The sequence below is a fragment of the Pungitius pungitius genome, chromosome 21, assembly GCF_949316345.1.
Source record: "Pungitius pungitius chromosome 21, fPunPun2.1, whole genome shotgun sequence".
In the NCBI taxonomy this organism is placed as follows: Eukaryota; Metazoa; Chordata; class Actinopteri; order Perciformes; family Gasterosteidae; genus Pungitius; species Pungitius pungitius.
The window spans coordinates 15,210,200-15,236,068 of NC_084920.1; the positions used below are offsets into that span (position 1 = coordinate 15,210,200).

At 47.6% G+C, this 25,869-nt stretch overlaps 4 protein-coding genes across 8 annotated transcripts; 3 read left to right on the forward strand and 1 right to left on the reverse strand.

The window, feature by feature from the left end:
* Nucleotides 1–367: 367 nt before the first annotated feature.
* Nucleotides 368–5,017, forward strand: msl1b (MSL complex subunit 1b). 2 transcript variants are annotated; one of them, XM_062560088.1, is made up of 8 exons: nucleotides 368–1,727; nucleotides 1,822–2,021; nucleotides 2,112–2,473; nucleotides 2,567–2,631; nucleotides 2,725–2,792; nucleotides 2,987–3,111; nucleotides 3,206–3,278; nucleotides 3,610–5,017. In XM_062560088.1, exons 1-8 carry the CDS (start codon nucleotides 1,125–1,127, stop codon nucleotides 3,698–3,700), a joined length of 1,587 nt encoding a protein of 528 aa, XP_062416072.1. In that variant the 5' UTR covers nucleotides 368–1,124; the 3' UTR covers nucleotides 3,701–5,017. The 2 variants fall into 2 exon arrangements, with proteins under 2 accessions (XP_062416072.1, XP_062416073.1); XM_062560089.1 differs by having other exon boundaries at nucleotides 369–1,727; nucleotides 2,112–2,431.
* A 490-nt stretch (nucleotides 5,018–5,507) lies between these two features.
* On the reverse strand, nucleotides 5,508–7,910 carry chmp2a (charged multivesicular body protein 2A). The gene is made up of 6 exons (XM_037462904.2): nucleotides 7,775–7,910; nucleotides 6,748–6,915; nucleotides 6,471–6,650; nucleotides 6,210–6,340; nucleotides 6,010–6,071; nucleotides 5,508–5,914 (listed from the first exon to the last, which is right to left on the reverse strand). Exons 2-6 carry the CDS (start codon nucleotides 6,913–6,915, stop codon nucleotides 5,793–5,795), a joined length of 663 nt encoding a protein of 220 aa, XP_037318801.1. The 5' UTR covers nucleotides 7,775–7,910; the 3' UTR covers nucleotides 5,508–5,792.
* A 477-nt stretch (nucleotides 7,911–8,387) lies between these two features.
* mrm1 (mitochondrial rRNA methyltransferase 1 homolog (S. cerevisiae)) lies at nucleotides 8,388–10,187 on the forward strand. Its single transcript, XM_037464711.2, has one exon. The coding sequence runs from the start codon at nucleotides 8,496–8,498 to the stop codon at nucleotides 9,669–9,671; it is 1,176 nt and encodes a 391-aa protein (XP_037320608.2). The 5' UTR covers nucleotides 8,388–8,495; the 3' UTR covers nucleotides 9,672–10,187.
* Nucleotides 10,188–13,064: 2,877 nt separating this feature from the next.
* On the forward strand, nucleotides 13,065–25,366 carry fbrs (fibrosin). 4 transcript variants are annotated; one of them, XM_037463499.2, is made up of 18 exons: nucleotides 13,065–13,439; nucleotides 15,139–15,315; nucleotides 15,530–15,556; nucleotides 15,636–15,665; nucleotides 15,836–15,884; nucleotides 16,036–16,396; nucleotides 16,476–16,708; nucleotides 16,933–17,258; nucleotides 17,355–17,399; nucleotides 17,509–17,607; nucleotides 18,179–18,247; nucleotides 18,452–18,490; nucleotides 18,941–19,012; nucleotides 19,139–19,283; nucleotides 19,451–19,531; nucleotides 19,739–19,822; nucleotides 21,559–21,775; nucleotides 22,526–25,366. In XM_037463499.2, exons 1-18 carry the CDS (start codon nucleotides 13,137–13,139, stop codon nucleotides 24,105–24,107), a joined length of 3,939 nt encoding a protein of 1,312 aa, XP_037319396.2. In that variant the 5' UTR covers nucleotides 13,065–13,136; the 3' UTR covers nucleotides 24,108–25,366. The 4 variants fall into 4 exon arrangements, with proteins under 4 accessions (XP_037319396.2, XP_037319397.2, XP_037319399.2 ...); XM_037463500.2 differs by having other exon boundaries at nucleotides 21,562–21,775; XM_037463502.2 differs by having other exon boundaries at nucleotides 16,984–17,258.
* Nucleotides 25,367–25,869: the final 503 nt, after the last annotated feature.

Consider the following 25,869-nt stretch of genomic DNA (forward strand, 5'->3'; position numbering starts at 1 on the left):
TCACTTGTTTGTTGTTTTTTACTTTTGTGTATTGTATGCACCTTATGTTCATTTATTGACTTTTTGTTTTGTTTGCAGGTGGAACCATGCATGGTAACACAGCAGCCAATAAAGTCTCGTGTCTTAAAAAAGCAATATTTGCCTCTTAACTGGACACAATCGTGCAAGTACATCATAGCATAATATGTTGATACCAATGTAAAGCACACAACTCAAACGCTTTCTTCATCACCTGAGCAACTGCATTCACTGTATTTTACCACAATCATTTACATAACGACGATAGATCATTACATCATTGTCGTGTAATGTGTGTAACTCTGCCCCCCCCCCCTCTGGCGCTCCTCGTCCAAAACCTTCAAAACACAAGAAATGGCCAGACGACAAATTACGCATGCGCAGTAGTCGGCGCTTTAACAAGTCTTGAGGAGGGAACATGAAGGCAGTTGCAGGTGGACTTCAATAACAGGCGAGTTGAGCTCGAAACACTTTAAATACACCCGAGTGAAACGCGCTCTCCTGACCGTGAGCGTTGTGTTACGTGTTCGTTATAACAGCGTCGCTTCCGGAAGTGCGTTTCGCTTGGTTTTAAACTAGCCGGGCTAAACGTTAGCCGGCTAGCTAGCTAGCTGTTATTGTTTTTCATGATTTCGCGAGACCCAAAATGGAGGAGAAGAATCGTGCCAGTGTCGCACACAGCCACTCCCGAGTCCCCGCACTGAAATGTCCCCCCCCCCCGGGTGCCCCACGCAAAGCTCTAAATCTTCCCGAAGTGAATACTCTGTGCCTGCATTAGCCTCTCAGTTTTCCTAATGTACTGCTAAGGTAGCCTAGCTTCAATTTCGAACCCGGTGAACGCTTTTTTTTTTTCTTGGGGAGAAGGATGCCTGGGGATCAGGCGCCGTCTCTCGGCTTCGCTGCTCCGCGGGTTTTTCACAGTGTGAGTAGTCGGTGGGTGCATTTGACCACCCGCCCCGAGGCCGCGCGACTCGACTTTTAACGCGCAATAACGCGACGTCTCCGCCTTTTGTTTTGCAGGGAGAGCCGCTGCCAAGTTCTCAGTGCTGCGGTTGAAATGCACCGCCGGGGCGCTGCAGGATGAGACTCTGGTCGTCGTGTTCGCCATGACTCTGAGGTCCACGCTGTTTCCAAACACGGGCTTCAAGCAGGACACGGACTCCATCGACAAGCCGCGCTTCGGGGCCGCCGCGGGCCTCAAGAGGGAGACCGGCGACCTTGTCTCAGATGTTCGTAACGCACGCGGGGTGGAGATCTCGAGCAGATCCAGGGACTTAGAGCAGCATTACATGAGCAGCAAAGTTTCCCTCGCAGCCACGGTTGCAGGAGTAGTTCAAGGAGACAATAAAACTGTGGGGGCGTTGTCCCCTGCGAGACAAATGGGGGGTGAGGGAACCCCAGTGAAAGGTAAACCCCTCTCTGCCGACACTATGGACAACCCTCAGATGGCTCTCCACAACAACCCCAAGGATGCAGGCGCGGATGAAAGCGTGAAGGGTGTTGTCCCCGGGGTCCTCGGGACGGCATCCATTGAACTATCTGCCGAGGGCAAGTGGAGGAACATCAGGAAGACGCCTGCCAATCCCCACACGCAGGCCAACTGCCTCCGGCAGATTCTCCTGCTCCAACTGGACCTCATTGAGCAACAGCAACAGCAGCTGCAGTCCAAGGACAAAGAGATAGATGAGCTCAAAGCAGACAAGGAGACGGTACGTACAGGCTTTTTACTGTATGCTATTACTTTGTTGAATAGTGTAGTTTATTCCCAATGCATCTACGTTGATTTTTGTCCCGCTTTTGCAGCTTCTTGCACGCATTGAGCGCATGGAGCGTCGCCTGCAGCTGACGAAGAAGGACCCGCCACGCGACAAGCGCCTCTTCCAGCCCCTGGAGCCATGGACCCCCGACAAAGAGGACCTGTGGGATCTGGATCCCGAGGAGAGTCCGCAGCCCAACGCGGCCACGCCGCTCCTGTTCAGTAGGGGTGGTAAAGGTCAAAAGAGGTAAAGAAAGAAGGGGCATCTGGGGGGGGTGGGGGGGGTTTAAAAACGTTTTGTCTTTATAGTATTTAGTATTCCTTTTATTCCTCACAGGAAGTCTTGCTTCGGTGACGCCAAAGTCCAGAAGTCACGCGGCAAAAGCGCTAAGCTCAGCCCCCAGAAACCCGAAAGTCAGCCCGGCTCTCCAAACCAGAGAGAGCTGCGCAGCAAAGAAACCCCAGAGAAGACCCTTCCCATGAGATCAGGGTCAGAAAGGGACCTCGTGCTCCCGTGCAAAGAGGAGCCCGGGCTGAGTTACCAGATCGAAGACCTGCCTTTCATGTCTACTACAGAGATGTACCTCTGTTGCTGGAACCAACCTCCTCTTTCGCCTCTGCGTGAGACTTCCCCTAAAAAGGAAGAAGAGGTGGCCAGTGAGTGGACTCCTCATGTAGTACACGATATGCTGATTGTTTGTAAGCGTGACCTCTATCTCATCTTTTCATCATTTTAATTCATAAAATGTCCCAAACCCTCCGTCTCTGAATAACTTGATTCCCGCCTCTCAGTCCCTTCATGGAGAGAAAATCCCATTGAGCCTCTGGACGAGGACCCGTCCTTTATTCCCCCCGAGGTGAGCTGCATCCGAAATGTTAATAACTCCGCCTCCGAAAGGTTATCTCAATAACGTGTGAATTGTGTGTGTGTGTGTGACGTCCCGTTAAAGCCGCTGGATGACAACGTTTTCTTGAAACGCCATTCGAAACTGGAGTTGGACGAGAAGAGAAGGAAAAGGTAGATTGGCTTTTGATTAAAGAATCTGTTAATTGTCGTCATTACTGGCTGATATTTGTATTTTACGATTGTCGAACCTGTTATAAGATTCAATATTTAGTTGTTGGTGAAGGACCCTGTGTCCCCTGCGGCAGTGAGACACAGGGTCCAGTGACTCACTGGTTCCTTTACATTGGTCCCCTGTGTGTCTTCAGGTGGGACATCCAGCGAATCAGAGAGCAGCGAATGTTTCAGCGTCTGCAGCAGCGCATGAACCGAAAGAAGGTCGTCCCGGAGACGGAGCCCGAGCTCTCGTCCTTCTACCCAGACACTGAAGACGGTACGTCCTCCTCACTCCACACCAATGCAGAGACAATAAAGGAATGCTTGTTTTTAAAAAGGTTTTTAAAACTTGATTCCTTTATTTCCGCCAGTTGAAACGATCATGATCACTCCCTTCTTGCCCGTGGTTGCATTCGGCCGGCCGTTGCCTAAACTCTCACAACAGTAAGTTCATCTTTTACATTGGCTTCTTGGCATTTTACTGTGTATGGCGTTGGCTCATCTTGGCATGGTTGGGACCCTCTAATTATACCTTCTTCTTTTTTTAGACAGGTATTTCATTTTTAACAAAAAAAATCAGTGAAAGAAAAATGGTAATTTGACCATTTTTATTGAACCACAAGAGCTTAGAGGTTTTATTACAGTATTACATACAGGTCACGGATTAAAAAGAGAAACCAACATAAAGCTCTTCGACATTTCGATGTTTGTCATCTTAAATTCTCGCCTCTCACCTCTCCGATACTCAAACATCACGTGTTTCTTCCTCCTGCAGGAACTTCGAGTTGCCCTGGCTGGACGAGCGGAGCCGCTGCCGCATCGAGGTGCCCAAAAAACACACCCCTCACCGGACGTGTCGGAAGTGAAGCCCGGAGAGATGTCGCTCCACGCTCGCATTAGAGAATGCTATATTTGTCTTGCCTGGTGTGTGTGGGGTTGGGGGAGGGGGGGCGCGCGCATGTTGCTGCATAAGCCTGCTGTCGCTTTCAGTCCCAAAGTGTCACTGCTGATCTCCTGCCCAATATTATACAAGCACGGGAGACGGATATTTGCTCTTTTTCTGAGGGAAAGATTAAAATGCAACCAGATTAGTCGCGTGTGAACCGCTTCATCCGTTTGGGGGGGGGGTTACGTGCATGTTCTGTAACACGTTTAAAATCCATTTCTGTAGCAGCTGGATTTGATCGCATTCAAGTGGAAGTTTCTGCCACTCTTCAGAGGGAGAAAGTGGACGCAGGTCATTTAAAAGTCAAGCTGCTGTACATCAACATCAACACACCCCCTAACTCTTGGTTCCGGGTCATCGTGCCGCGCTCGTTCTTCTCGCCCACGGGGAGGATCCATATCGACTTCGGAGTGTGTTGTGTTGCCTTTTTATTGTTGTTCGCACACAGCCTGAATTAAAATGTATTCGATGTTTGGTGTGATGTCGGGCGCCGGCATGATTTTCGTATCAAGAAACCGCCGCTCTAGTTCTATACAACACGGGGGGGGGGGACTTCACAAACGGCACCCGAATAGTTATCAGCAGATAATTTGAGGTAGAAAAAAAACCCAAAGTTCAGTTCTAGTGTTTTTTTTCATTTAAGCGTGCGTTGCATGAACTCTATTTAACCGTTTTCTAAAAGTAAAACATGGTAGCATGGCTTTGCCCCTCGAAGGGGGGGGGGGGGGGACCCTCTGCTCATCAGGGGCTGCCAAAAAAAAAAAAAAACTACAAACGTTGAAAGCATGGCCGCCATGTGACCTTTAACGAAGTACACTTTCCCGCTTTCAGGCAGTGAATATTAGCCGAGTCGTGCGTCTGGTCTCAAGTTGTCCCGCCGTATCCACGGCAACGGTTTTAGACGACAACGCTTGGTAGCCGTAGTGCTGTAGGTGTTCAGCAGTTTGCTCTTAGACGCGCTGCCGGTTATTCGCTCCCGCTGCGGCGCTTTGAAACGCACGTGACGCCTCTCTGCAGCTCTCACACGGCCCGGTGACATGCAAGGTTTAGTTTTTATTTCTTTCATTTTATGTACATAGCTTACAGAAACAAATGTACATAATACATGGCTGTTATTTTTTTATTATTTAATGTTGGAAGTGTTGAGTACATTCAATATTGTTCTATGATTGTATGTTGACAAATTGACAGTTTTGAAAGTTGCATTTTTTGGAATAAAATTAACATCTCTACGATATATTTTGATCAAATGGAAAGTTTATGTAAAAGAATTGTATATAGTTAAATTTACGTTTAGGCATTGATGTTACAAAACGTTCTGCACACACATTGCATTGTGGGATATTTATTCCTCAGATACAGCGCAACAAAGGCCTAGAACTTCATGTGTAGAGCTTCTCCAAATCAAAAAACAAGTTATATTGTGAAAAGTTTGAGTAAAGAAAAGCAAAACAGCTGACTCATCATTTGGTTAAAATCCTGAAGATCTCAAACACTTATAACACGAGTAACTACCACTGAGAAGGAGTCAGCTTTCTTTATATATTTGTAAAATAACCCGTCCCATGAGTGAATTTAGAAAGGACGTTTCCCCAAAGTTTGTTCTCGCTCTCCAGCTGAATAAATATCAAAAAGCTGCTTCATACGAGGATGTTAAAAAGAACCGAACCAGCGCGATGGGAAGGAGTACTGACATATAAAACATCCACTTCTGTCCTGCTACCAGCTTTCCTTTTGGGTTCTTTTACTTTTTAGTGTTTATTTAAAGTGTGAAAAACGTCAGAGGAGTTAGTATTTACACAGATGGTCACTTTCGGAAGATTTGGTTGATGTTTTTTCGATGACGCAAGGAGCGCTGTGGAAGGTAACGACCCTTAAAAAGGTTTTCCTTTTTCTGTTGATCAAATACATACAAATAATAAGAAAAGAAAAAGAAAAAAAACACCTCGGAAACCAAAGAAGCAACACACACAGCTTTATAAACACAGTTAATCCTTCCAGAGAATCTAGATTCAGTCTCTCCTGAGGTTATTCAACCGCTCCTCCAGGTCGGCGTTGTCGTCGGCCACGGCGGTCTGAGGCTCCACCTTCTTCCCCCCGGCCACCGACAAGCTCCCCCCGGTGCTCGGGAGATCTGAAATGATGAGGAACGATTTAAAAAATGTAAAAAAAAAACCTCCCACTAGAGGAGGGAGCGGGTTAAGAACATGTCGGGTCGGGTGTTCTTACTCGACAGCTCGTCGGACAGATTGAGACCCAGCTCGTCCAGCACCTGGGACACGATGGCGTCGCTGTGCAGGAAGGACGCCCCGGGAGGAAGTGGTTAAAAAAAAAAAGAAGGGGGGGGGGGGGGGGGGGGGCAAAGAACACAATGAACACCTGGTAGAAAACAGACGCAGGAAGGTATTTACACATCGGTGGCCCCTCACCTCTCCTCCTCGTCGTCCTCGTCTCCCATGGCGTCGTCGATGGCGTCGTTCATCATCTCCTCCTTCATGTCCATGATTTCGCTCTGCCGCTCGAAGTCCATCATGATCTTCTGGATCTGAGGCAGCTTCAGCTGCGGAGGAGTTAGCGAACATGTCAACACACCGTTATAACATGGGGGGGGGGAGGCGTCGGCGGGTCGCGACTCCATCGGTCGGGTTTTGTCTCGGGTGGGGGGGGGAGGGGTTTTCAGGGCGACCGACCTGTCTGTTCATGGTGGCCATGGCTTTGGTGACCCCCTTCATGGCCTGCGCCATGCTGTTGTTGGACTTGAGCGTCTGTATCTTTAGACTAACGGCCTGGATGTTGGCTTTCATCATGATGAACTTCTTCACGTAGCGCCGCGTGCGGACCAGGTCCTTGGCCATGATCTTGACGGCGTCCTGCGAGGATTTAACACAACAACGCGCCGCAGTCAGGATTACAGGTCGTTCTCGCTCATTTTAAAACTTTTGTTTTGTTTTTTGGACTTGGTCCCACCATCTGTCCCTGTTTGGCCATTTTCTTTATGTCAGCGATGATCTTCTTCTCCTGCTGCTCCAGCTTCATCCGCTCCCGGTCCAGCTCCCTCATGGCTTTGTTTAGCGCCCTCTGATTCTGCCTCAACATCTCCTCCGGAGTCTTCCTCTTGCCAAAAAGGAAGTCCATCTGTTTGAAGAAAACAGACCGTCAATACAGTCGAGTGAAGTACGTACACAGAAAGAAAAGAGGCTCCAGTCGGGCTTTTTTTCCAGACATTTCTATCTTATTCCTTTTTCTTTTAAACTTAAAGAATATTAGCACAGAAGAAACTGATTAATTAATAGTAGATTAACACAGCGTATTATCAAATCATTTAGTTGATTAGAAAATTTAAAAAAGAAAGTTGCTACTACTTTTCAATTTTTAAAGGTTCTAGCTTCACAATTGTGGTGATTTGCTGCTACTTTTTTAAATACGATTCATAATTATTAATAATAATGACAAAAATGAGGTTTTGACAGTATCAATAATCTCAACCAATTCTAAAGTGAATAAAATAGGAATCAGATTCATCTAGAATGAATAATAATGGTTAAAGTTAATGGTTCAAATGAGTTCCATCTCTAAACGAATGACAGCCTAACAGTTTAATACTTTATTTATATTATCCTGATTGACCCTATACTTCTATACTTTATATCTAACATGTAATATGTTAGAATAGTGGACTTTTACTTAACAGTATGGCCTCACAGTGTGGAAGTACTTTTACTCAAGTCAAATCTCTGTACGTGCTGGTTTCCGAACACAAACCGGTCAGTTTGTAACTGTTAATCTCCCTTTGCAGTGTCTTTGTTTCCCGGAAAATATTACTCAGCGGTTAGTAATGTGACTCGAGGCCCGAGGTCTCCCCTCAGCCGCGTTTCGGCCCCAGCTGCCCGCCTCTCGAATCGGCCCTTAAAACGACCTCCGGGAACCGCTCGTCTCCACCGCGACAGAACAACCGGAATCCCGAGCGCGAACCTCGGCAGCGTGTCACTCTCACCGTGGTATCGAGTCGGTGATCCGGACGGTTAAAGGCGGTGTTTGAGGCGTCTTCTTCGACTTCCAGTCGACGCAGATTTGAACGATTATTTGTTTTCTTTCCTTGGCTTCCGTGTTGCGGTCCCGGAAATGACGTAATTGCGTATGCCTAATAAAAAAAAAAAGGACGGGTTTTTTCGGTTCACGCACAAACTTGAGGAAGAAACAAAAGCTTTCAAAATAAAATACTTTAGTCCATAAATTCATGATATTAACTTTAACACCTGCAGCGGATGAATTCAGTACAATTATTGATACCAGACCGCCAGAAATACTCCATGACAACTGACAAAAATAATTATTTATTTCATTTTATTGTTCTTAAACTTCCAATGTAGATATTCTTAATATATTGTTAAGATATCAATACTCCTGCATCTGTTGTGCATTTGTAGGTACAAGTTTCCCATTTTGTCATCGTACAACACAGAGTTGAGAGTTGTAGTTCATTTACTCTACACAAGAAACAAAAAGGAGACATTTAAAGGTGTTTGACTGTTTCATAAATGCAAAACATCTTATTTTGTAGGCGGAATAGCTCAAGTTCCGGTCATACTCTCGCCCGCTTTGTTTAAGTGGATCCCACGTGCGGGAGCCTGCACAGACGACATGTCAGCAATGGAGACCTAAGTGCTGAAGGTTGAACCTGCGGACACCACTTTTAGGAACTAATCGACTTCATCATGTGGGTTCTCAGCAGCAAGCTCCTCCTCCTTTGGACGACAGGACTCCACAAGCAAGGACCTCTCTCAGCAGTGGTCTCTCAGTTTGCCTCTCACCATGTCTCCGCGTCTCTCCTGTCCCCGGGGGACGGCGGCATCAAACCCGTGGCGAAGAGTCGGCGCAGGACGTCGGGTACCTCCACTGACCAACGCAAGAATGGTGGGTCTGATGGTTGGCAGAGACCGGAGAGGTCAGCGCGGAGTGAAACTTGGAAAGGGGAGAGCCCGGAGTGGCCGAGGAGGGAAGGGGACAGCAGAGTGTCATCTGAGCTCAGGAGACTGAGTCTGGATGACTTCCCCGCGGAGAAGGCGAAGATGGCGGGACAGAAGTCCACGGCGCACGCCCGAGAAGCGCCCTACGAGGTCCTCTTTGGGGTTGCCCCCTGCCTCTTGGCTCTCACTCAGGGCAGAAGGAGGGCCAGAAAGCTCTTTGTCAAAGACGGCGTGGCCTCCCACCGGGCCGCCGTGTTGGAGGTGTGCGAGGAGGCCCATCGGCGAGGCGTCCAGGTGCAGCGGATCAGCAAGAAGGAGCTGGACAGGATGTCCTCCGGGCGACTGCACCAAGGGGTTTGTCTGCAGGCGAGCCCCCTGGCCTACCTCGCTGAAGACAGGGACCCCCCCGCCCCCACCGGGAGAGACCCCCCCCTCTGGCTCGTCCTGGAGCGGGTTCAGGACCCGATGAATCTCGGCGCCATCCTGCGCTCGGCCTACTTCCTGGGTGTCGACAGGGTCGCCAGCAGCCTCCGCCACAGCTGCCCGTTGTCCCCCGTGGTCAGCAAGGCCAGCTCGGGGGTCATGGAGGTGATCGGCGTGTACGGGTACGAGAGCCTCCAAGACATGCTGAAGGTGAAGGTGGCTCGGGGCTGGCAGGTGGTTGGCTCGGTGGGGGCCGGGGCGGAGGAACCCCCGATCCCTGTGACCTCCTGTTTGGACTTTCGGATGACTAAACCCACGGTGTTGTTGATGGGGGGCGAGGGGGAGGGGCTGTCCCGGGAGCTGCTCTCTCTGTGCCAAACCCTCCTCACCATCCCGGCCGGCAGGGAGCTGTTCCCTGGCGTGGAGTCGCTCAACGTCTCCGTGGCTTCGGGCATTCTGCTGCACGCTCTGCTGTCCTCCAGGGGGTCCGCTGGACGGTGATCGCCCTAAAGCTGCTACTGGAGGGGGGGGCGTTTATGTGGTTCTGAAACGCCGTTCAGTCCTGATCCTCCATATGACCTCCATCGCCAAACAAGACTATCAGAGAGACGTTTGTTTATTTGTAAACGGTTCTCCTTCATCTGTGCCACTGGGTCGCAGTCTGTTGGGACCGGATGACGTCATGCAGGTTTACCAGAACTTCCTTCAGCTCAGACTCCGCCGGGGAAGCCTTGGACCTGCAGTAAGTTCAGCTCAGCTCCCCACAGCAGCAGCACCGTCTCCTCTTCTTCCTCCAGGAGCAGAGTTTCTCCTCTCTGGTGGCCAACACCACGCTACTGGGGAGGGAGTCCCAGAACAACCAGAAACCAATTCTAAAAAGATGGTGATATTCAATTTCTGCACCTTCTGTCTGTAAATTCTGACAATGAATGTGTAATAACAAGTATTGTGTGTATCAAAGCCTGATGTCTCTTCTTCCTCTGAGGAGTAGAGCTCCATTAAAAACCTTTTAATGAGCTTCTCTGTTGATTATTCATCACAATGAACACACACACACACACACAATCCTGCAGCCACAAAAAAATGTAACTTTATATGAGTGACCATATTTTAATGTTGTACGTCCCTAGTAGAATTGGGAAGTCTGATGCTGTTGTTCCAAAAATTAGCAAAATTGTTTGCTTCCATCTTGACGGTTCTCTCGATTCCTTGAATGCACCTCGAGGAGGGATGTATGCTGCAGGGTCCATACGCGAGGACTCACACATGATAAAGTGATATGGAAAAACATTTAATCGCTGTTGCGGGATATCTCATTTTTTTCAGTAGCTTTTGCTTCTCTCCCCGGGTCTCTTCCTCCCCTCCTGCGCCCACATCTCCTGTGGGTGGGACTAAGATGTGAGGAGGACACACAATCTGAGAGATGGGACCCAGATCATTCTTCTGCTGGGATAGTTTGACTGTAAGAACAATATAGAATACTTTAAACCAGACCCCTTTAAAATGCAGCGGAGTTGGACATTTTATTTCTAACAAATGCCTCTAGATTGTGTTGATTCATGTACGTTGTCGTGTTTTCTATTTGTTTGGTCTTGGTCTGTGTCCTTGCCTCCTCGTACAAACGTTGGATCACTCCTGTTTATCCTAAAATGATGAAGGGGATTCGTTACACATTTCTTTTCGTTGGAAAAAAGACACGTTGGCCTTCTGTTGTCTATACCGGTGACAACAGAGACCATTTTCCCCCAACAGTTAGTCACTGGATAAGGAAGTCATGTATGTTACACTAGAAAAGTGTAAAGTACATCTACTCGGTCATGCTATTAGGCACTTTTTTTTTCAAACCTTTGCTAAATATATACAGTGACTGAAGAACGCATTAGCTATTCATCTGTTATCATTTATTTGGAAACAGTAAAATGAATAGGAGTCAATTTAAGGATTTTCAACGTGTGGTTTTATAAGATCCCCCATCCCACATTTTTGTTTTATGATTTCACATACTCTTTCCAAAATGCATTAGAAATGTAATTCATATTAGCATTTTTTTTCACATTGGATAAGATGGTGCTATAATATTTTAATCAATTGATAAAATGCAGGAAAGATGCCTCGGCACGTTACATAGTAAAAAAATACATAATAAAAACAATACCAACGGGTCAGATGACGATATAAAAAGAATTAACAAACCAGTATTACAGATTAAATGGCTTAATGTAAATAGTTTTATGGAATGCAGCTGTTTATTTTTTAGCATTCAATCAAATAAGAACTAACAATTAACCACAATAATAATAAAAAATACCTCAAAATAATAGAAATAGAAATTATCTCCACAGACCTTCTCCACATGGCGGCAGTACGGAGGAGCAGAGCTGCCGACGAGCCAGCCCGATGACCGGGGGAAGAAGAGTAGCGCACACAATGCACCGCTCCGGCTGACAAGGGTTGTGTCTCCCTGATTTTCACGATAAATTTCCAATTCCGTGGAAACTTGTGACGGGCAAGCAGCGGGGCCGCTCTGCCTCCCTCCTTGTGCGTGTGCGCTCTACCTGGATTCAGCGAGAATAACAAACACCTTTGACCGGAAACGTTGGCGAGTGGTCCTCCCTCAACTTAATCCTATACATTGGATTACACTGCGAAGGAGGCTGCATGAAGGACCTGCCCAGCCCGACGGGGGCTTGGCCGACACCCTCGTTTATGGAAATCGACACCGAGGCTTCGATATTTGGGCCTTGATTTTTTTTTTTCTTCTTCTTCTTTATGAAGGAGATAAAACCGAAGACGGGTGGCGTGTAGAGAAACGAGATAGTATTATTTTGAGGAAACGCGTTTTGCTTCCTCCCTATCAAAAACAAAACAAACCGAAAGGTTCTTGATTGTGGCTAACAGCTGGAATCGGCTAACGCTAGCTAGCCGGAGTGCTAACGTTACGTCTTTCTTTTGATGTGATGCGAATTCAACCATTACTATCGGCCATCAACATTTCAGCAGGAGAACCCTTTTTTATTCTCTCGGCTGCGGAACATTAGTTAGCTTCGCGGTAAACTGTCCGGCTTGTCAGCCTTTCCAGACATGTTTTAAGAATATAGTTGTATTCTTCGGTCGCTGGCTAGATATATTGTAATGTATTTGGTTAGCTGTGTGCATGCTAACCAAATGAGCAAAAAGCTAAGGGGCTGTAGTCAACACTGACCTAACGTTAGCTAACACTAGCATTATTTAACCTCAACAAGATAAGCTGTTTTTACTCCCGTTTGGTTTGTGAGTAAATTGCACCCGCTGTCAACTCCCAAGAGTTCACATTTCACTTAAATACTTAAATATTTTCGTGGCCACTGGTGTGTTACTTTAATATCTGGGTTGTTGGCCTTGCTAACCAAACCAGCTAACCGTATCATTTTGCTAACAGGCAAATAAATGTGTCAGCGTGTGCATAAATTTAGGGAATTCAACATGCAAGAGTTGTATTCAGCGATGCCAACATTGGCGTGATTTTCATTTCGAAATGTATTCAGAGAGGATTTGACCCGCTTTGTCCGTTACACAACTAGGATCGTATCTTGTTTTTGTTGTTTACATGCATATAACTTCTGTAGTCGGTCGCTAGCTAATGTTAGCCTTCTTCGGGAGGCGGACCGATATGTCCTGACAAGTGTGTTTTAAATCCCCGGGTGAAGTGACGATTGCGTGCAGATTCATTGAAATGACACTAAAATTCCGCCGAAAGAGAGGCACTGATGCCGAGAGGATGTTGTCAAAAGACGGCAAATAATAGCCACTGGTTCCATTAACGCCATTTTAACCGGGGCTCCCTGCTAGGGGCCTGTGTGGTGGTGTTTTTATTTGCGGTTCGGTGCCTTCCGCCTGGACCGGGAGGGTGGGGGGGGGGGGGGGGGAACTTGATCGAAAGTGCCCTTTTGGTCCCACTGGAGTTACCAGGCGCCTGCCGTTCAAAGCATGGAGGGCCCGAGCCGAAGCGCTGGATTCCGGCAGAGCCGCCGGTCCCGCTCACAGCGCGACAGGGAGCGGCGGAGGAGGAGAGTGGACCGGGCCGAGCAGCGGGCCACGTCCCTGTCCTCCGGCTCCGATCGGGAGGCTCTCGGGACGAACAGTGTGCTGGGTCCCGGGGGGAGAGAGTGCCGGCCCGCTGTCGGGAGACACAAGCCTCCGCGCCGGAGGAAGAGGGAGTCGGTGTCCTGCGAGGAGGACATCATCGATGGCTTCGCCATTGCGAGCTTCGTCAGCCTGGAGGCTTTGGAGGTGAATATCTGGATTGTTACGCGATTTACACTCCGCTGTCATTAATAAAATATCCTTTAGTTAGGTTTCTATCCATTTAAGTGGTGCATACGTCTTTAATGATGTGATGCATACGGTTGACAAAAGTCCTTTCCCCTTTAACTTCTGTGTAGGATTCACAACGTTTCATCATTGTTGTCTTTTGTAGCCTCCATCACTTCATATTAAGCAGTCAGTCCTGCTTCTAAGGGTTGAAAAACACCTTCTGATTAAACTCAACTCAACTGTTGACACTATTTCTCGCTTGGAGAGGGCAATCCGCTCAGGCCAACCCCAAGGCATCCATCCCTCTGATGGGTTCTGGAGAGGCCTCAATTATTCATGTCCTAATTCAACGATGTGTTGACGAGCTGCCAAATGGCTTTTCAGGCTAAGAAGGAAATATTCAATCCCAAAGACTGTATTTAAATGAGTAGTTATTTATCAATCAACACAATAGCAGTTCTAGGCAGATGGACCTGGCTCTTCACCTATCAGTAGGTGTCAGTACTAAAACCAGCACTTTGTTGCCTGCCACTTAAATACATGGTACTAAACTACGCACGTGGCACAATTGGCAATCTGATGACGGAAAAAAATCCCGTAATCTGTTTTATGGGAAGAATCTGAGGGAGTTTAACCTCTGCGTCGGGACGGGAAACAAAATCATTGTGTTGTAAGTCTCCATATTCACATGCACAGTTGGCTCCACTAAACTCCTGGAAAACTTGATTTTAGAGTCAAATCACTCATTGAATGCCACTGTTGTCGGTCGGTTTTTACCTAAAACTGCTAATAACAAAAAGTAAACACACCAGCCAAAAAATGGAATGTAGCAATTTCCTTTTCTAAATTTTTAACTTCCTGCCCAAATGTATTAACTGCAGTAGCCGCCTGTAGTTATCAGTAGGAGGTCATTCATTAAAAAAAAAAAAACAGGCTGTGGTGAATTTCATGTTGAGCCACCTGCTATTTGATTGGATTCATTCCTTAGTCCTGAGGTACTGTTTTAACAACACAAACTTAAAAACTTTTAAGGAGACAACCAAATGGAAACGTGACCATGTATGAGGCTGTTTTTAAACTATTGAGGTATGTGGAATATTTGCTGCAACATCCTCTTTCCAGTTTCCAGATATTTTATTCGACAAACGTTTCCTTATTTGTATTTCAGTCAATTCAACATTTAACTTCATACAAAAGGATTGTTCGTATGAAGTGAAATGTTGATCTCAAATCAAAAACAGGTTATATTTTCTGGTTTTTCACAAGAAAAAAAACTGCAATAAAGTGAACATATTTTATGTAGCAAAGGGGCCTTCAGCTTTATTATTTGACCCCCCCCCCCCCCAAGTTACAACAGTGAAGGTGACAAATGACCCAAAAGACAGAAACCTCTATATATAATTTTGTCTTAATACCTTTTGTGTTGTTGTTTGTCAGATCTATTGATTCAACATTACAGTGGTTTTCTTTCTCAATACAACACCACTACAAAGTGAAGTCTCAAAGCGCAATGCATAATTAAATACACGCTCAGGCAGCTGAAGGGTCACGTGGGCTGTTTTATTTCTATTTTTGCCGCTACTCAAGAGTAGAATCCGTGCACAACACTGTCGGGACATTGATCTGGTGAGCAGACCTGTAAAACGCGTATTGTTTTTATTCTCTCCCTCATCAGATGGACTGCTCCCTGAAGCCCAGTCAGCGCACTGACATGCTGGGAAGGAGGAACAAGGGGAAGAGGGGGCTGGAGGAGAACGGCGGAGGGCCGCTGTCGGAGCCGGAGGAAGGAGCCCCGCACAGCTACTCCAGCAGCTGTTGGAACAAGAGTAAAAATAAGAGGAGGAAGATTGAGGTGAGCCGACGGCTTGTGACTCTCTCGAATGTTTTCTTTCTCCATCAGACGTAAACGTTTACATTTCTGTTGTGCTTCCTCGAATATCCTGGCGTTGAATTAATGAGCCGGTGAAACTGATTTCCAGTGTTTAGAACTTAAGGGTGTTTTTAGTAGTGAAACGGTGCTTATTTTTGTCACTTAACAATTATTTTAAATACTTCCTCCGCCTTAGGGACACCCTATGGAGACCGGCTACATCGTGAGTTTATTTTCAAATATTAAAGTTGATGAAGTTTTCTTAAGTCTAATGGGTGCAAATCTGTTTCGTCTTCTTTCAGTGTGACACTGAGAGTGATACAGGAGATAAGGTGTGTAGCAACTACCTCTGATTTTAAAACTATTCAGACCTTTATTTACTTGATAGGTCATGAATATGTAGCGTTACTGTAATTAGTTTAAAAAAGAAAAAAAAGGTACACAACAAATAACAATGTCCTCTGATCTGATCCCGATCGTGATATTTTGTGTCCCCATCCAGGCCTCCGACAACGACATGGACCCGGTCTTCACAGTCAGTACGAGGAAAGGTACGAGAAGTTCCCAAATAAATATTAAATACATTTTATTCTGGTTTATTTGTGTATAAATGTGTCTGAGTCACATTTGGATTTTGATGTTCCTCTGCACATCCAGTATTTTACCACTGGCATTTTGAAATGTATTTTTTTTTTTTTTTAGTCGCGGAGCCTGCCCCCTCAAACATGGCCACGTCCATCGGAAAAATTTGCCCGCCACTTCCGGCCCGCTGCGGCGGCGTCTCGCGGCTGATGGTGACGCCGAGAGTCTCCGGCCTGGAGCGAAGCCAAGAGAAAAACCTGGAGCAGCATTTCCCGGAGCCCGTTTCTTCTTCTACCTCTTCTGCCCCCTTCTCTTGCCTGCCTTCCTCGGTCACTGCCTCGGGCGCCGCGCCGCGCTCCGGCCCGTTCAACGGCAACGGCGGCCGCCACCACCACAATGTCAGCCCGCCGCTTTCCAAGCCCAAACCCTTCCTCACTCTGCCGGGACGATCCCACTCCATCTACAACAACATCATCAACAGGTCCCAAGATTATTTATTTCCTTTGCTACGAATCTTTGGCTCCAATCTTTTTTGTTATTTACACTTTTTTTTTTCTCAGGAACATCACGCCGGTCAAACCTCCATCGGCTTCGTCCGTCGCGTCTTCCTCTTCCGCCATGCGCCCCCCGACTCCTTCCACTAGCGTGTCGCTGCCCTACTTCAGAACCTCGGGATCCTCAGGGCCCCTTCGACCCCCCTCCCGGGCCGGCGCCGGGGCCTTGTTCGCTTCCTCGCCCGGCCTTCCTCCCCCGCCACCTCTGCTGCAAGGCTCCGGCCACTCGACCGCCGCAGGTACAGTGGACGGCCATTTCCGCTTTTAGGTGACATGATCACACAACTGAAATAAACCAGACTCCTACTTCCTCCGGCGGCTGTCTGGGTTTTTGAGGAAGTTTCAAATGAAGGAAGAGGTGTCAAACAGGACTTTAAAGTGTTTTTTTTAAAATGTTTTTTCTTCATACAATTAACTATTTTAATTCCTCTCCCTCCTTTATTTTATTTCCCTGTTGCTGTAGACCAAGAATTTATGCGACAGAACTTAAACTCCCACTTCTTGAATTCACAAGAGCGCGAGGGCCGACGCAGCGCCCCGGGGGCCGAGAGCGGCAACAACAACGGCAACGGCAACGGCGGCAACGCGGCGGCCACGGGGCGCTCCACCCCCGGCGGTCAGCCGGCATCAAACTCCGGACCCGGTTCGTCCGGCCGGTCGTCCCAGAACCAACCGAGCATCCCGCCCATGGCCTTCCAGTTCCATCAGCACAACCACCAGCACCAACACACTCACACGCACCAACACTTCACGCCCTTCCTGCACCCCACGGCCAGCGCGCCGCCGCTGGTGAGACGCTCGCTGAACGTGGACCTTGCTCTTTTATTTTATTTTTAATTTTGTTTTACTGTTTTAACCCATGGACTGTTTGTATGTCTTTTGTAGTTTGATAAGTATCCAGGCAAAATGGACGGACTGTACCGACACCCCGTGAGTAACAACTGATAATAATTGATGGACAATTAATCCCTCAATAGAAGATTTAAAGTGCAAAATTGAACCTTGTTCGCTAAGCTGTGTGTGTTTTTTGTTATGCTAGTTCTTCCCACAGTACCCACCGCCCTCAGTGCCCAGTATCCAGCCGGTGATTCCTCCCACTGGGCCTTTCAGCTCTTTGCAGGGAGCCTTTCAGCCAAAGGTGAGAAGAAATCTCTCTGCACGGGTGAAATTGTCTCCATGATGATCAGTGTGTTTGATAAACTGAGGGTAATGCAGCGTTGGCCTTGTCACAGCAGGCGTCCCGCAAGCCTTCGTAATGATTCTGCCTTTTTAAACTCCTGTCCTATAAGCTCCACTTAAGATGGGCTTATTCTTTACCCTTTTAAAAAAATGTTATTTGGACTTCAAGTAAATTCTGTGTCATTAGGATTTATGAGCCACAACTCGACTTCTCACCTGTTCAACTATTTGTTTCCATATTTTGTAACCTGCTGAATTTATAATTCTTCTGATGCAAATTTGAGCAGAACTAAATTCAGATCTGATTTTTGCCCCGGTGACTGATGACCGTTTATGATATTTGATGTCAAAGAAGTACGTTAAGTCGATAAGCCTCAGGCACACATAATCCAAGGAATGCTCACGTCTCATTGGATTTATTCATTTATTTCACGACCACAGAATATAAAACCAAAATATTATCCTAAATTTGGAAAAAAAACAAACAAAAAAGTCTGTTTTTCCGTGTGTGACGTCCTCTTTTCTCTCAGGGAGCCGGTCCTGATCTCAACGGACGACTCGGGGTTGTGCCTCCCCATCTGCAGCCCAAAGACCCCCGGGTAAGGACACGACGCTCACCTACGACCCGCCTCTTCCCCTCCGTCCCACTGATCCGCACCGACGTGGAACTACCAAAGGTTTAGGTCTAGGATGTGCTGCCACGTGGGCCTAGTCAGTGCAGGGAGGAGTGCAACAAAAACATTGCTGACGAGCAGTGTGACGTGTGAATTAAAAGTGTTTTCTACACTTGTGTTTCCTTTTAGTTAACTGATCCATTTGGGACATCGTTGAGATTCAGTAATGTAAGCAAAACCCCACGTTTTTTTTGAACCCCCTTCGCTCCTCAACGGCTTCAGCCTGTTTTTGACTTTCTCGCTGCTTCACTCGCTCTCTGCACTAATCTCACCTGTAATCCTGACTGCTAATGGTCTATTCTCTCCACACCCAGTTAGAGATTTCAAAAGACACCCTGTTCATCATGTGCGTGATTGCTCTTTGCCCCCCCCCCCCCTCTCCCGCCACTGTGATTTCCTTGACTCCTCGCTTACTCATTTTCCACGGCACTTTTTTTTTTTTTTTTTTTTTTTCAATTATTACCAAACTTAAAACTGAGCTCTAGTGGTTAAGCCGTATCTCCAGGTGAAAAAACGCCAACCTTGCGTGGCGGCCGAACAGGACGCACATCTGGCTCTGTGTGTAAAGGCTCTCAGGTATAACACTGTAAACCTCTTGTGATCTCTTGTGCTGTGCAGAAACCAGGAAAGTGGTGTGCTATGCATGTGTATGTGGCCTGGATGATTCTGAGCCATCAGAAGAAAGTGAAGGTACCTTTTTTTAATTTTTTTTTTAGATGTTTAATTTAGAAAAATCGGATCGTGTTTTAGAGACTCAAGTCAGCGAGTGATGGAGTGTGTGGTGTCACCCTTTCTCAAACTCCTCGTCTCTTACAGCTTATGCGCGCCGATCCTCAGAAGTTGGACTTCCGCAATGACCTGCTGGCCCGTCTTCCCGGAGCCGGAGGGCTGGGGCCGATGGGAGCCGCCATTCCGCCCTCTCACGACATCACCAGACCTCCCAGTCTGTTCTCAGCTGCAGGTGCTGGTTTAAGAAGAAAAAAATAGGGGACCGTTTTTTTTTCTCCCCCCACCTCACCACGTGTCTTTTCCCTTCACTGTCCCCACGTTGGCCTTTAGACATGCAATGGAATTTATCAACGTTGACATGATTTTACTTTTTTTTTTCTCACTTTCATTTCTTCTCAGGGCCAGTCAATCCGTCCTCCTCCCCTTTCATATCTCCATCGACGCCCCACTCCTCTTTCCTCCCACCAACGGCACACTTGGGTAAGAGCCGCTTCAAAAGGCACATCTGTGTGCCACTTGCATACTTTTTCTAAAATGAATGGAAACCACTCTTCCTGAAAACAGCCCGTCCGCCTCCTTTCATCTGGCTGGAGACGTTTCAGAAGTATTTGCACTGCTTCAGGCCCGTGTAGAAACAAACTATTGTCTAATTTTGTGACCGTTTTCCCTTCGTTTTGTGTATTTTAGATCCATACGGCCGATCCCCCCCCTTCACTCCTCTGGGGGCCCTTGGTTCTGGTGCCTTTGGAGGACTCGGAAGCCCAACACTGGGTCAGTATCACAGTTTCTCTCCTCTTGAAACCGAAGCCTTAAAGGAAAGTTTCGGTTTAAGGCTGTCTGTGCAATCCTCATAATGTGTACATAACATTTCCAGGGATTTATATAAGCATGTCAAAAAATGGTCCTTAGAATATGGGGGTCATGTTTTTATTTTATATTTTTCAGAGCAAAATTAACTTTTATGGTTGATGTTGATTTTGATTTTGTTGGAGGAAAATACATTTTTCAGACAATAGGACTTATCAATCAAATAGTCTCTTCATGTCATCCACCCTGAAAGAGGAATAGCTCGTCCGGATTGAAAAGCCATTTTCGGTTATGTTTTAGCTTCAGGGACCCGGGGAGTCCAGTTTGACGAGCTTTAATGAGGCAGGGTGGCAGTCCTCCCCTTTTGTTTGTGACGCCCGAAACACTGTGTCAACTTAGCAAAGTAATTTCACAGGAATGTCCTCTTGCTTGTCTTTGATTGGCTGCTGTAGCACTGTGCGTTTCGGAGATAAGGACGATTCCTTTTTCGCTACTAAAAATCGCACCTCAGGAGGTTCCTTTTTCTCCAGTTGAGCTGCTGAAGCCTCACACTGGCCTGGCTGAACTTCACCGTTTAGTCTCATAAGGAAGGACTGCGTCACTATGTGAACAATCACAGAAAACCAGTACTTCAGCATGTCTGCGTTTATCTTGGCCCAAACAGCGTTTTCGGTTTGGAATCACAACTCGTATCTGGGATGTTTGGAATACTTGTTGCACCTGCATCATCAAATGAAGTCTGTTGAAACCGGAGACATGGATAAATATACAGTAACCAGTCAAAGGTTTGGACCTATTTTCTCATGCAATAAAAAAGTGTCCAAACTGGATTAGTACTGTATATAAATATATATACTTGCACATAAGCTCAGTGGTGTAGAACATTGGGGCTGCCTTCAAAGTCGATGCTACACCAACATTCTAGCCTGTTCTCATTAGAGAGATCTCTTGTTATCGTGCATCAGTCGTCTACGGATTGATGCACATTGAGAGTGTGAGGGAGTACTGTGAATTCAGCACTCATTGTACACCAGGAGCAATGAACTGAGCTATTGTGGTCTTTTCTGAACTGCATACGAAGCTGAGATCTAGTGCTGATAAATCCCGTCATTAATGAATCCAGTTATAGATACATATTGGGAGTCTTATCACAGCATTTCATGTTTTCAAGTGCAGCTTTGTTTTTTGTTTTTTCAATAAGAGTTGTACTCACAGGGTCACAGAGCATTTCAAACGACAATAGTGAGTTGTAAATATTTAACCAGAGTGAATTTGAGTGTGACTAGATGGTCGAGGTTGTGCCAACCTATCCTAATGATTATGAGGGTCAGGTCAGATGAATTAGGCACAAAATAAAGGTAGAAAGTGTCTGGGCCAAAAAGCTGCCAGTTTGCTGATTTGCTCAAAGGGGAAAATGACGGAACAAATACATTGCACTTGAGCATTTGGGAAGGACTATTTGGAAAAGACATTTCCTTTGGTACCAGAAGTTGTTCAGGCAAAACGAGCGAGTTCTCAGTCAGACTTCAGAGTTTCTACTTTTTCTACTTTCTAACAACATTCCTGCTCAACAGTATGATAATAATAGATACTAACAACAGAGCCTGATGTGGACTTTGTAAAACGTTTCACTTCCACGCATTTTCTTTTCTTTTTCTAATTGAGAATGTATTTTTTTTTTATTATTATTTACTCTCAAGCAGGATCTGTGTTTGGCCCTAAAGATCCACCAGTCGGTGTGGTGGGGGGCTTGCCCACCCCCAACCACCACGACCCGTGGAACCGCCTGCACGGCGGGCCGTCCGGCTTCGCTCCCGGCCCCAGCTGGGCCAAAGGGGCGGACAAGCGGGACGAGCGGGACCGAGCGAAGGACATGGAGAGGAGAGACATCCCCCACATCAAGGATGAGAAGGACCGGTATGACGTGATTTTAGTTGTTTGGCTATATATATATATATATATATATATATATATATATCCACTGAATCCTTTTCTGGTATAAAAGGAGAGGAAGCAGTGTCCGTTTTAATTTTTTTTATCGAGGTCGTCTTTGATGATGGGTGTTGCCATCTGTACTTTTACTTTAGGACTAGTGAACAGGAAGGGCTCATAAAGAGATGAAGTATACGTCTCTGGTGAAGACCTATCAATCACAGTAGCCCCGCCCTAAGGCATACCTAGTTTAATGGTCTATTTGATTCTAAATAAACCATGATTTACTGAATGAACTTCATGTGGTATTGAAGAGATCTTTAAATTACAGATTGAGACCATAAACTCGTGTTTACAATGCATACGCTGAGAATAAAGCAAGAGAGAAGGGTTCCTTCAATACTATTGGTCTGCTTCATTCGTGCATCTGGAAGAGTCGCCTCCTGCTGGTCTGTAGACAGAATCAAAGTTTTATAAGACTTTTGCATTGACTTCACTCAGGAGAGCCAGATGTCCTTAATTATAGAACCCAATGCAACGCAGGCTTCAAGGTGTCCATTATGTAATGTGAGACACTGATCCACAGACAGTCATGTGATCACAGGTCTGACTGATGTAGAGGAATAATGCAACAAGCTAAAACTAAACTCAATAACACACAAAATAGAATTCACCAAACACGACAAACCTCCGTATCTCAGACGCATTTGCTGAACAATGTGTGTTGTTTTGCAGAGACAACATGCTGTATGGCCGACAACCTGTGAGAATGTCTCCAGTGGCCCCCGCCTTCAAGCCCCGCAGTAGCACCCCGGTCTCCCACATCAACGGCCACAGCAGCAGCAGCAGCAGCCTGGGGGGGGGAGGCGGCGGCGGCGTCGGGCCGATCGAGGACCTGACGCGCAGCCTGACCCGAGACAGAGACAGAGACAGAGAGCGGGACGGGGACAAGAGGACGCCACAGCCCGCGGCGTCCTCGCGCGGACCCCCCTCGTCTCTGGTAGCCGACCGGGACAGGCCGCGGTCTTCTTCGTCCTCCGTGCTCACCACCCCGCCGCCCGCCAACCGCACGGCGCCGTCTCCCATGGAGCATTACCCGCGGCCCGTCGGGCCGACGGGGCACGGCCCCCACGGCGAACCCTCGCACCTGCAGAGAGACGGGAGTCTGGCTTCTTCGTCCTCCGCGGCGTCCGCGGCCTCTCTGTCTCAGGCCAAGAAGTCCGACCGGACCGCCACGCCAGTCTCCTCCAAGCCGCTGCTCCTCCCGCCGGTTAAGGTGAAGGAGGAGCGCAAGGAGGAGCCGGAGCACATCCCCATCACCCTGCCCCCCCCGGCACCCAACCACAGCTTTGAGCGCCCCAACAGCCACCCGCACCACCATCGCTCCGGCACCCCTTCCTCTTCCTCTCTGTCGCTGACTCCCACCCCGGGTGTGCCCCACATGCCCCCCAACCCGCCTTCCCACCAGCACCTGGCCCTGCTGGACCGCTCCCGGGCCATGGACGCGTATCTGGGGAGCGCGGGTGCCGCGGGTCTGATGATGGGTCCGGGAGGAGAGCGTTTCCACCATGGCCCGGGACAGGGACCGTCCCAGGGTCCGCACAGCTACACCTGGGACCCCTGGAGGGAGCTGGCGGCCCAGCAGCAGCATCAGCACCGCAGGGAGGCCATGGCGCTTCGGTCCGACCCCCACCTGGCCCTGCGGAGCGACCCGCATCTGGCCCGGCTGCTCCAGCATCAGCAGCGCCTTATGGAGGCGGAGAGGGCGGCGGCGTCCAACCCTCACCACCCTCAGACGTCTACCTCTTCCGCCTCCGCCGTCCGCCACGAGTTCGGCCTCATGGCCCACCACTTTGACCGCGGCCACCACCTCGGACCCCCGGGGGGAGGGCTCATCGACGAGGAGCAGCGCGCCCAGATCCTGAGGGAAGACTTTGAGCGCGCTCGCTACTTCGGCATGCACCCGCACATCCCTCACGGCGCTCACCTCTCGGGCCCCTCCCACGCCGCCACCGCCGCGCACCTGGAGCAGCTCCACCCCGGCCTGCTCGCGCACTCGCTGCACCACGGGGCCTCCCCGGCCGCCCAGCACCACGCCGGCCTCTTCGCCCGCCTCGGCCAGCTGAACCCGCACCACGTTCCCAACGGCATCCTGGCCAAGACCCCCTCGGGCTTGGTGGGTGCCCTGGCGGTGGGGGCGCCGCCTCCCCTCATTCCGTCCATCACCAGCCGGTCGTCCACGCCGCCGCGGAGACTCGGCGGGCCCGGTGATCTGGCGGCTCTGTACAGCGCCCACAAGGATGGAGAGTCCAGATAGTACAGGGACAACAGTGGAGGAGATGAAGGGAAATGTCAGGATCACTGTGCTGCTCTCCACCTGCCCCCCCCCTCCCCCCACCCCTCCCCTTCCAGTTGCACCACACACTCCCTGTGACTGGCTCGAGGTGCCGGATGGGAGGAAAATGCAAGTCTCATTAGAGTGACTTTGTGCAGCGGTTCTCGATCAGTTTAAAGGTACACGGCCTCCGTGCATCCTGTGTGTATTTCCATGTTGCTGTCGGTTACCGCGGTAATTAACATTTTCAGATCCACCTTTTTCTGCTCAGCGAGTCGGGGTGGAGGGGGGTGGAGGGGGGGGGTTGATGACTTCCAAGAGGGACGGGCACTGTGAAAGCACGCATCCCCCCCCCCCCTCCCCAAATTAGGTGTTGTGGACCCTCGTCTGTATTTTTATTTTAGTTTTTTTTGAAATGGTGCTTTCTTGTCTTTTTTGTGTCTTTCCTTAATATCCTTGTCACGGTAGGAAAAGGACGGCTTACCGATGAGACCACACCTCATTTTCCTGCTTCACCCCAAAAGTCCCATCGCTCGGCTTCACTGATAGAGATTAAACCATTCAATTTTTTTTTTTCCTTTTCATTTTCAGAGGATGAATGGTGGTGAAATGAACTGTGCTACACTGTGAGGGTGACCATGGTGGCGTTTTTTTTTTTTAAAGAGCTTCCGGTTACCGTCTGCCACTCTCCTCTTGACTATACGAGCAGGACCACATTATAGTAGTCTAGAGAAATTGCCTTTGTAATTATTATTCTCAACATTAATTATCTTCTATAATAATAAATATATTCACTGTTATGTTATTTGTATTTGTTTCGGGTATGAACCAGTACTCTCTCTCTCTCTCCCAGGTAGTAGTTTCAAATCACACAAGAGGCTTGCGTCACTAAGGTTTTTAGTACTGGACATGAAGCTGTCTCTTCAAGAGTGCGTGCCTGCCTGCGTGCGTCATTGGTTGTGTGTTCTATCCATTTTGGGGACTATTTAGAGCCTTGTACATTGAATTGTTGAGTTGTTTCATCAAAAAAAAAAAAGTAAGTTATATACGGGGATGAATGAGACATCTGCTGAAGAATGGAGGAAAAAAAGGATATGAGGACTTGTGTCGGAAGACAACTAGACAGTGGGTATCCTGAGAGGGAAAAGACTGGGTCAATTATTTTAATATGACCATTTTATACCTTTCAAACCCCTTCCATAGAGACCACAAAGATTAATTATTAAATGAATTGTTGTTTACTCTGTTGTGTGGATCTTTTTGTTCAGTGATGGGACAGTTTTTATTCTCTGGTTTGGACACAGGATTCTTGCACAGTAGATTTTTGTAAAAATTCAGAAAACACAAATAATTCAAATTATGTTACATTTTTTTTTTCAGAAACGGCAAAGATAACCAGCATTTTTTTTTAAGTTCAGGCATTTAAAAAAAAAAAAAAAAAAGACTGACTTGCAGTTTTTTAAAATCTTATAAACTACTTCACTGACACTTAAACACACACAATTTTTGTACGTCATTATCTACTAAATTAATGATCAGTATTACTGCTCTTTTTTTTTTTTTAAAGGGAATGGTCAAAAGGACGCCACCCAGTTTCAAGCGGCTTCATGCAAAGTAAATCTTAAAATATTACCACATAAGTTCAGGTCACTTCATCATAAATATATCTCCCAAAAGAGTGCATTCATTGGAATGTACAAAAAAAGCAATCTACCTCCCTTGAGTCCAACCTCACTACATCTCA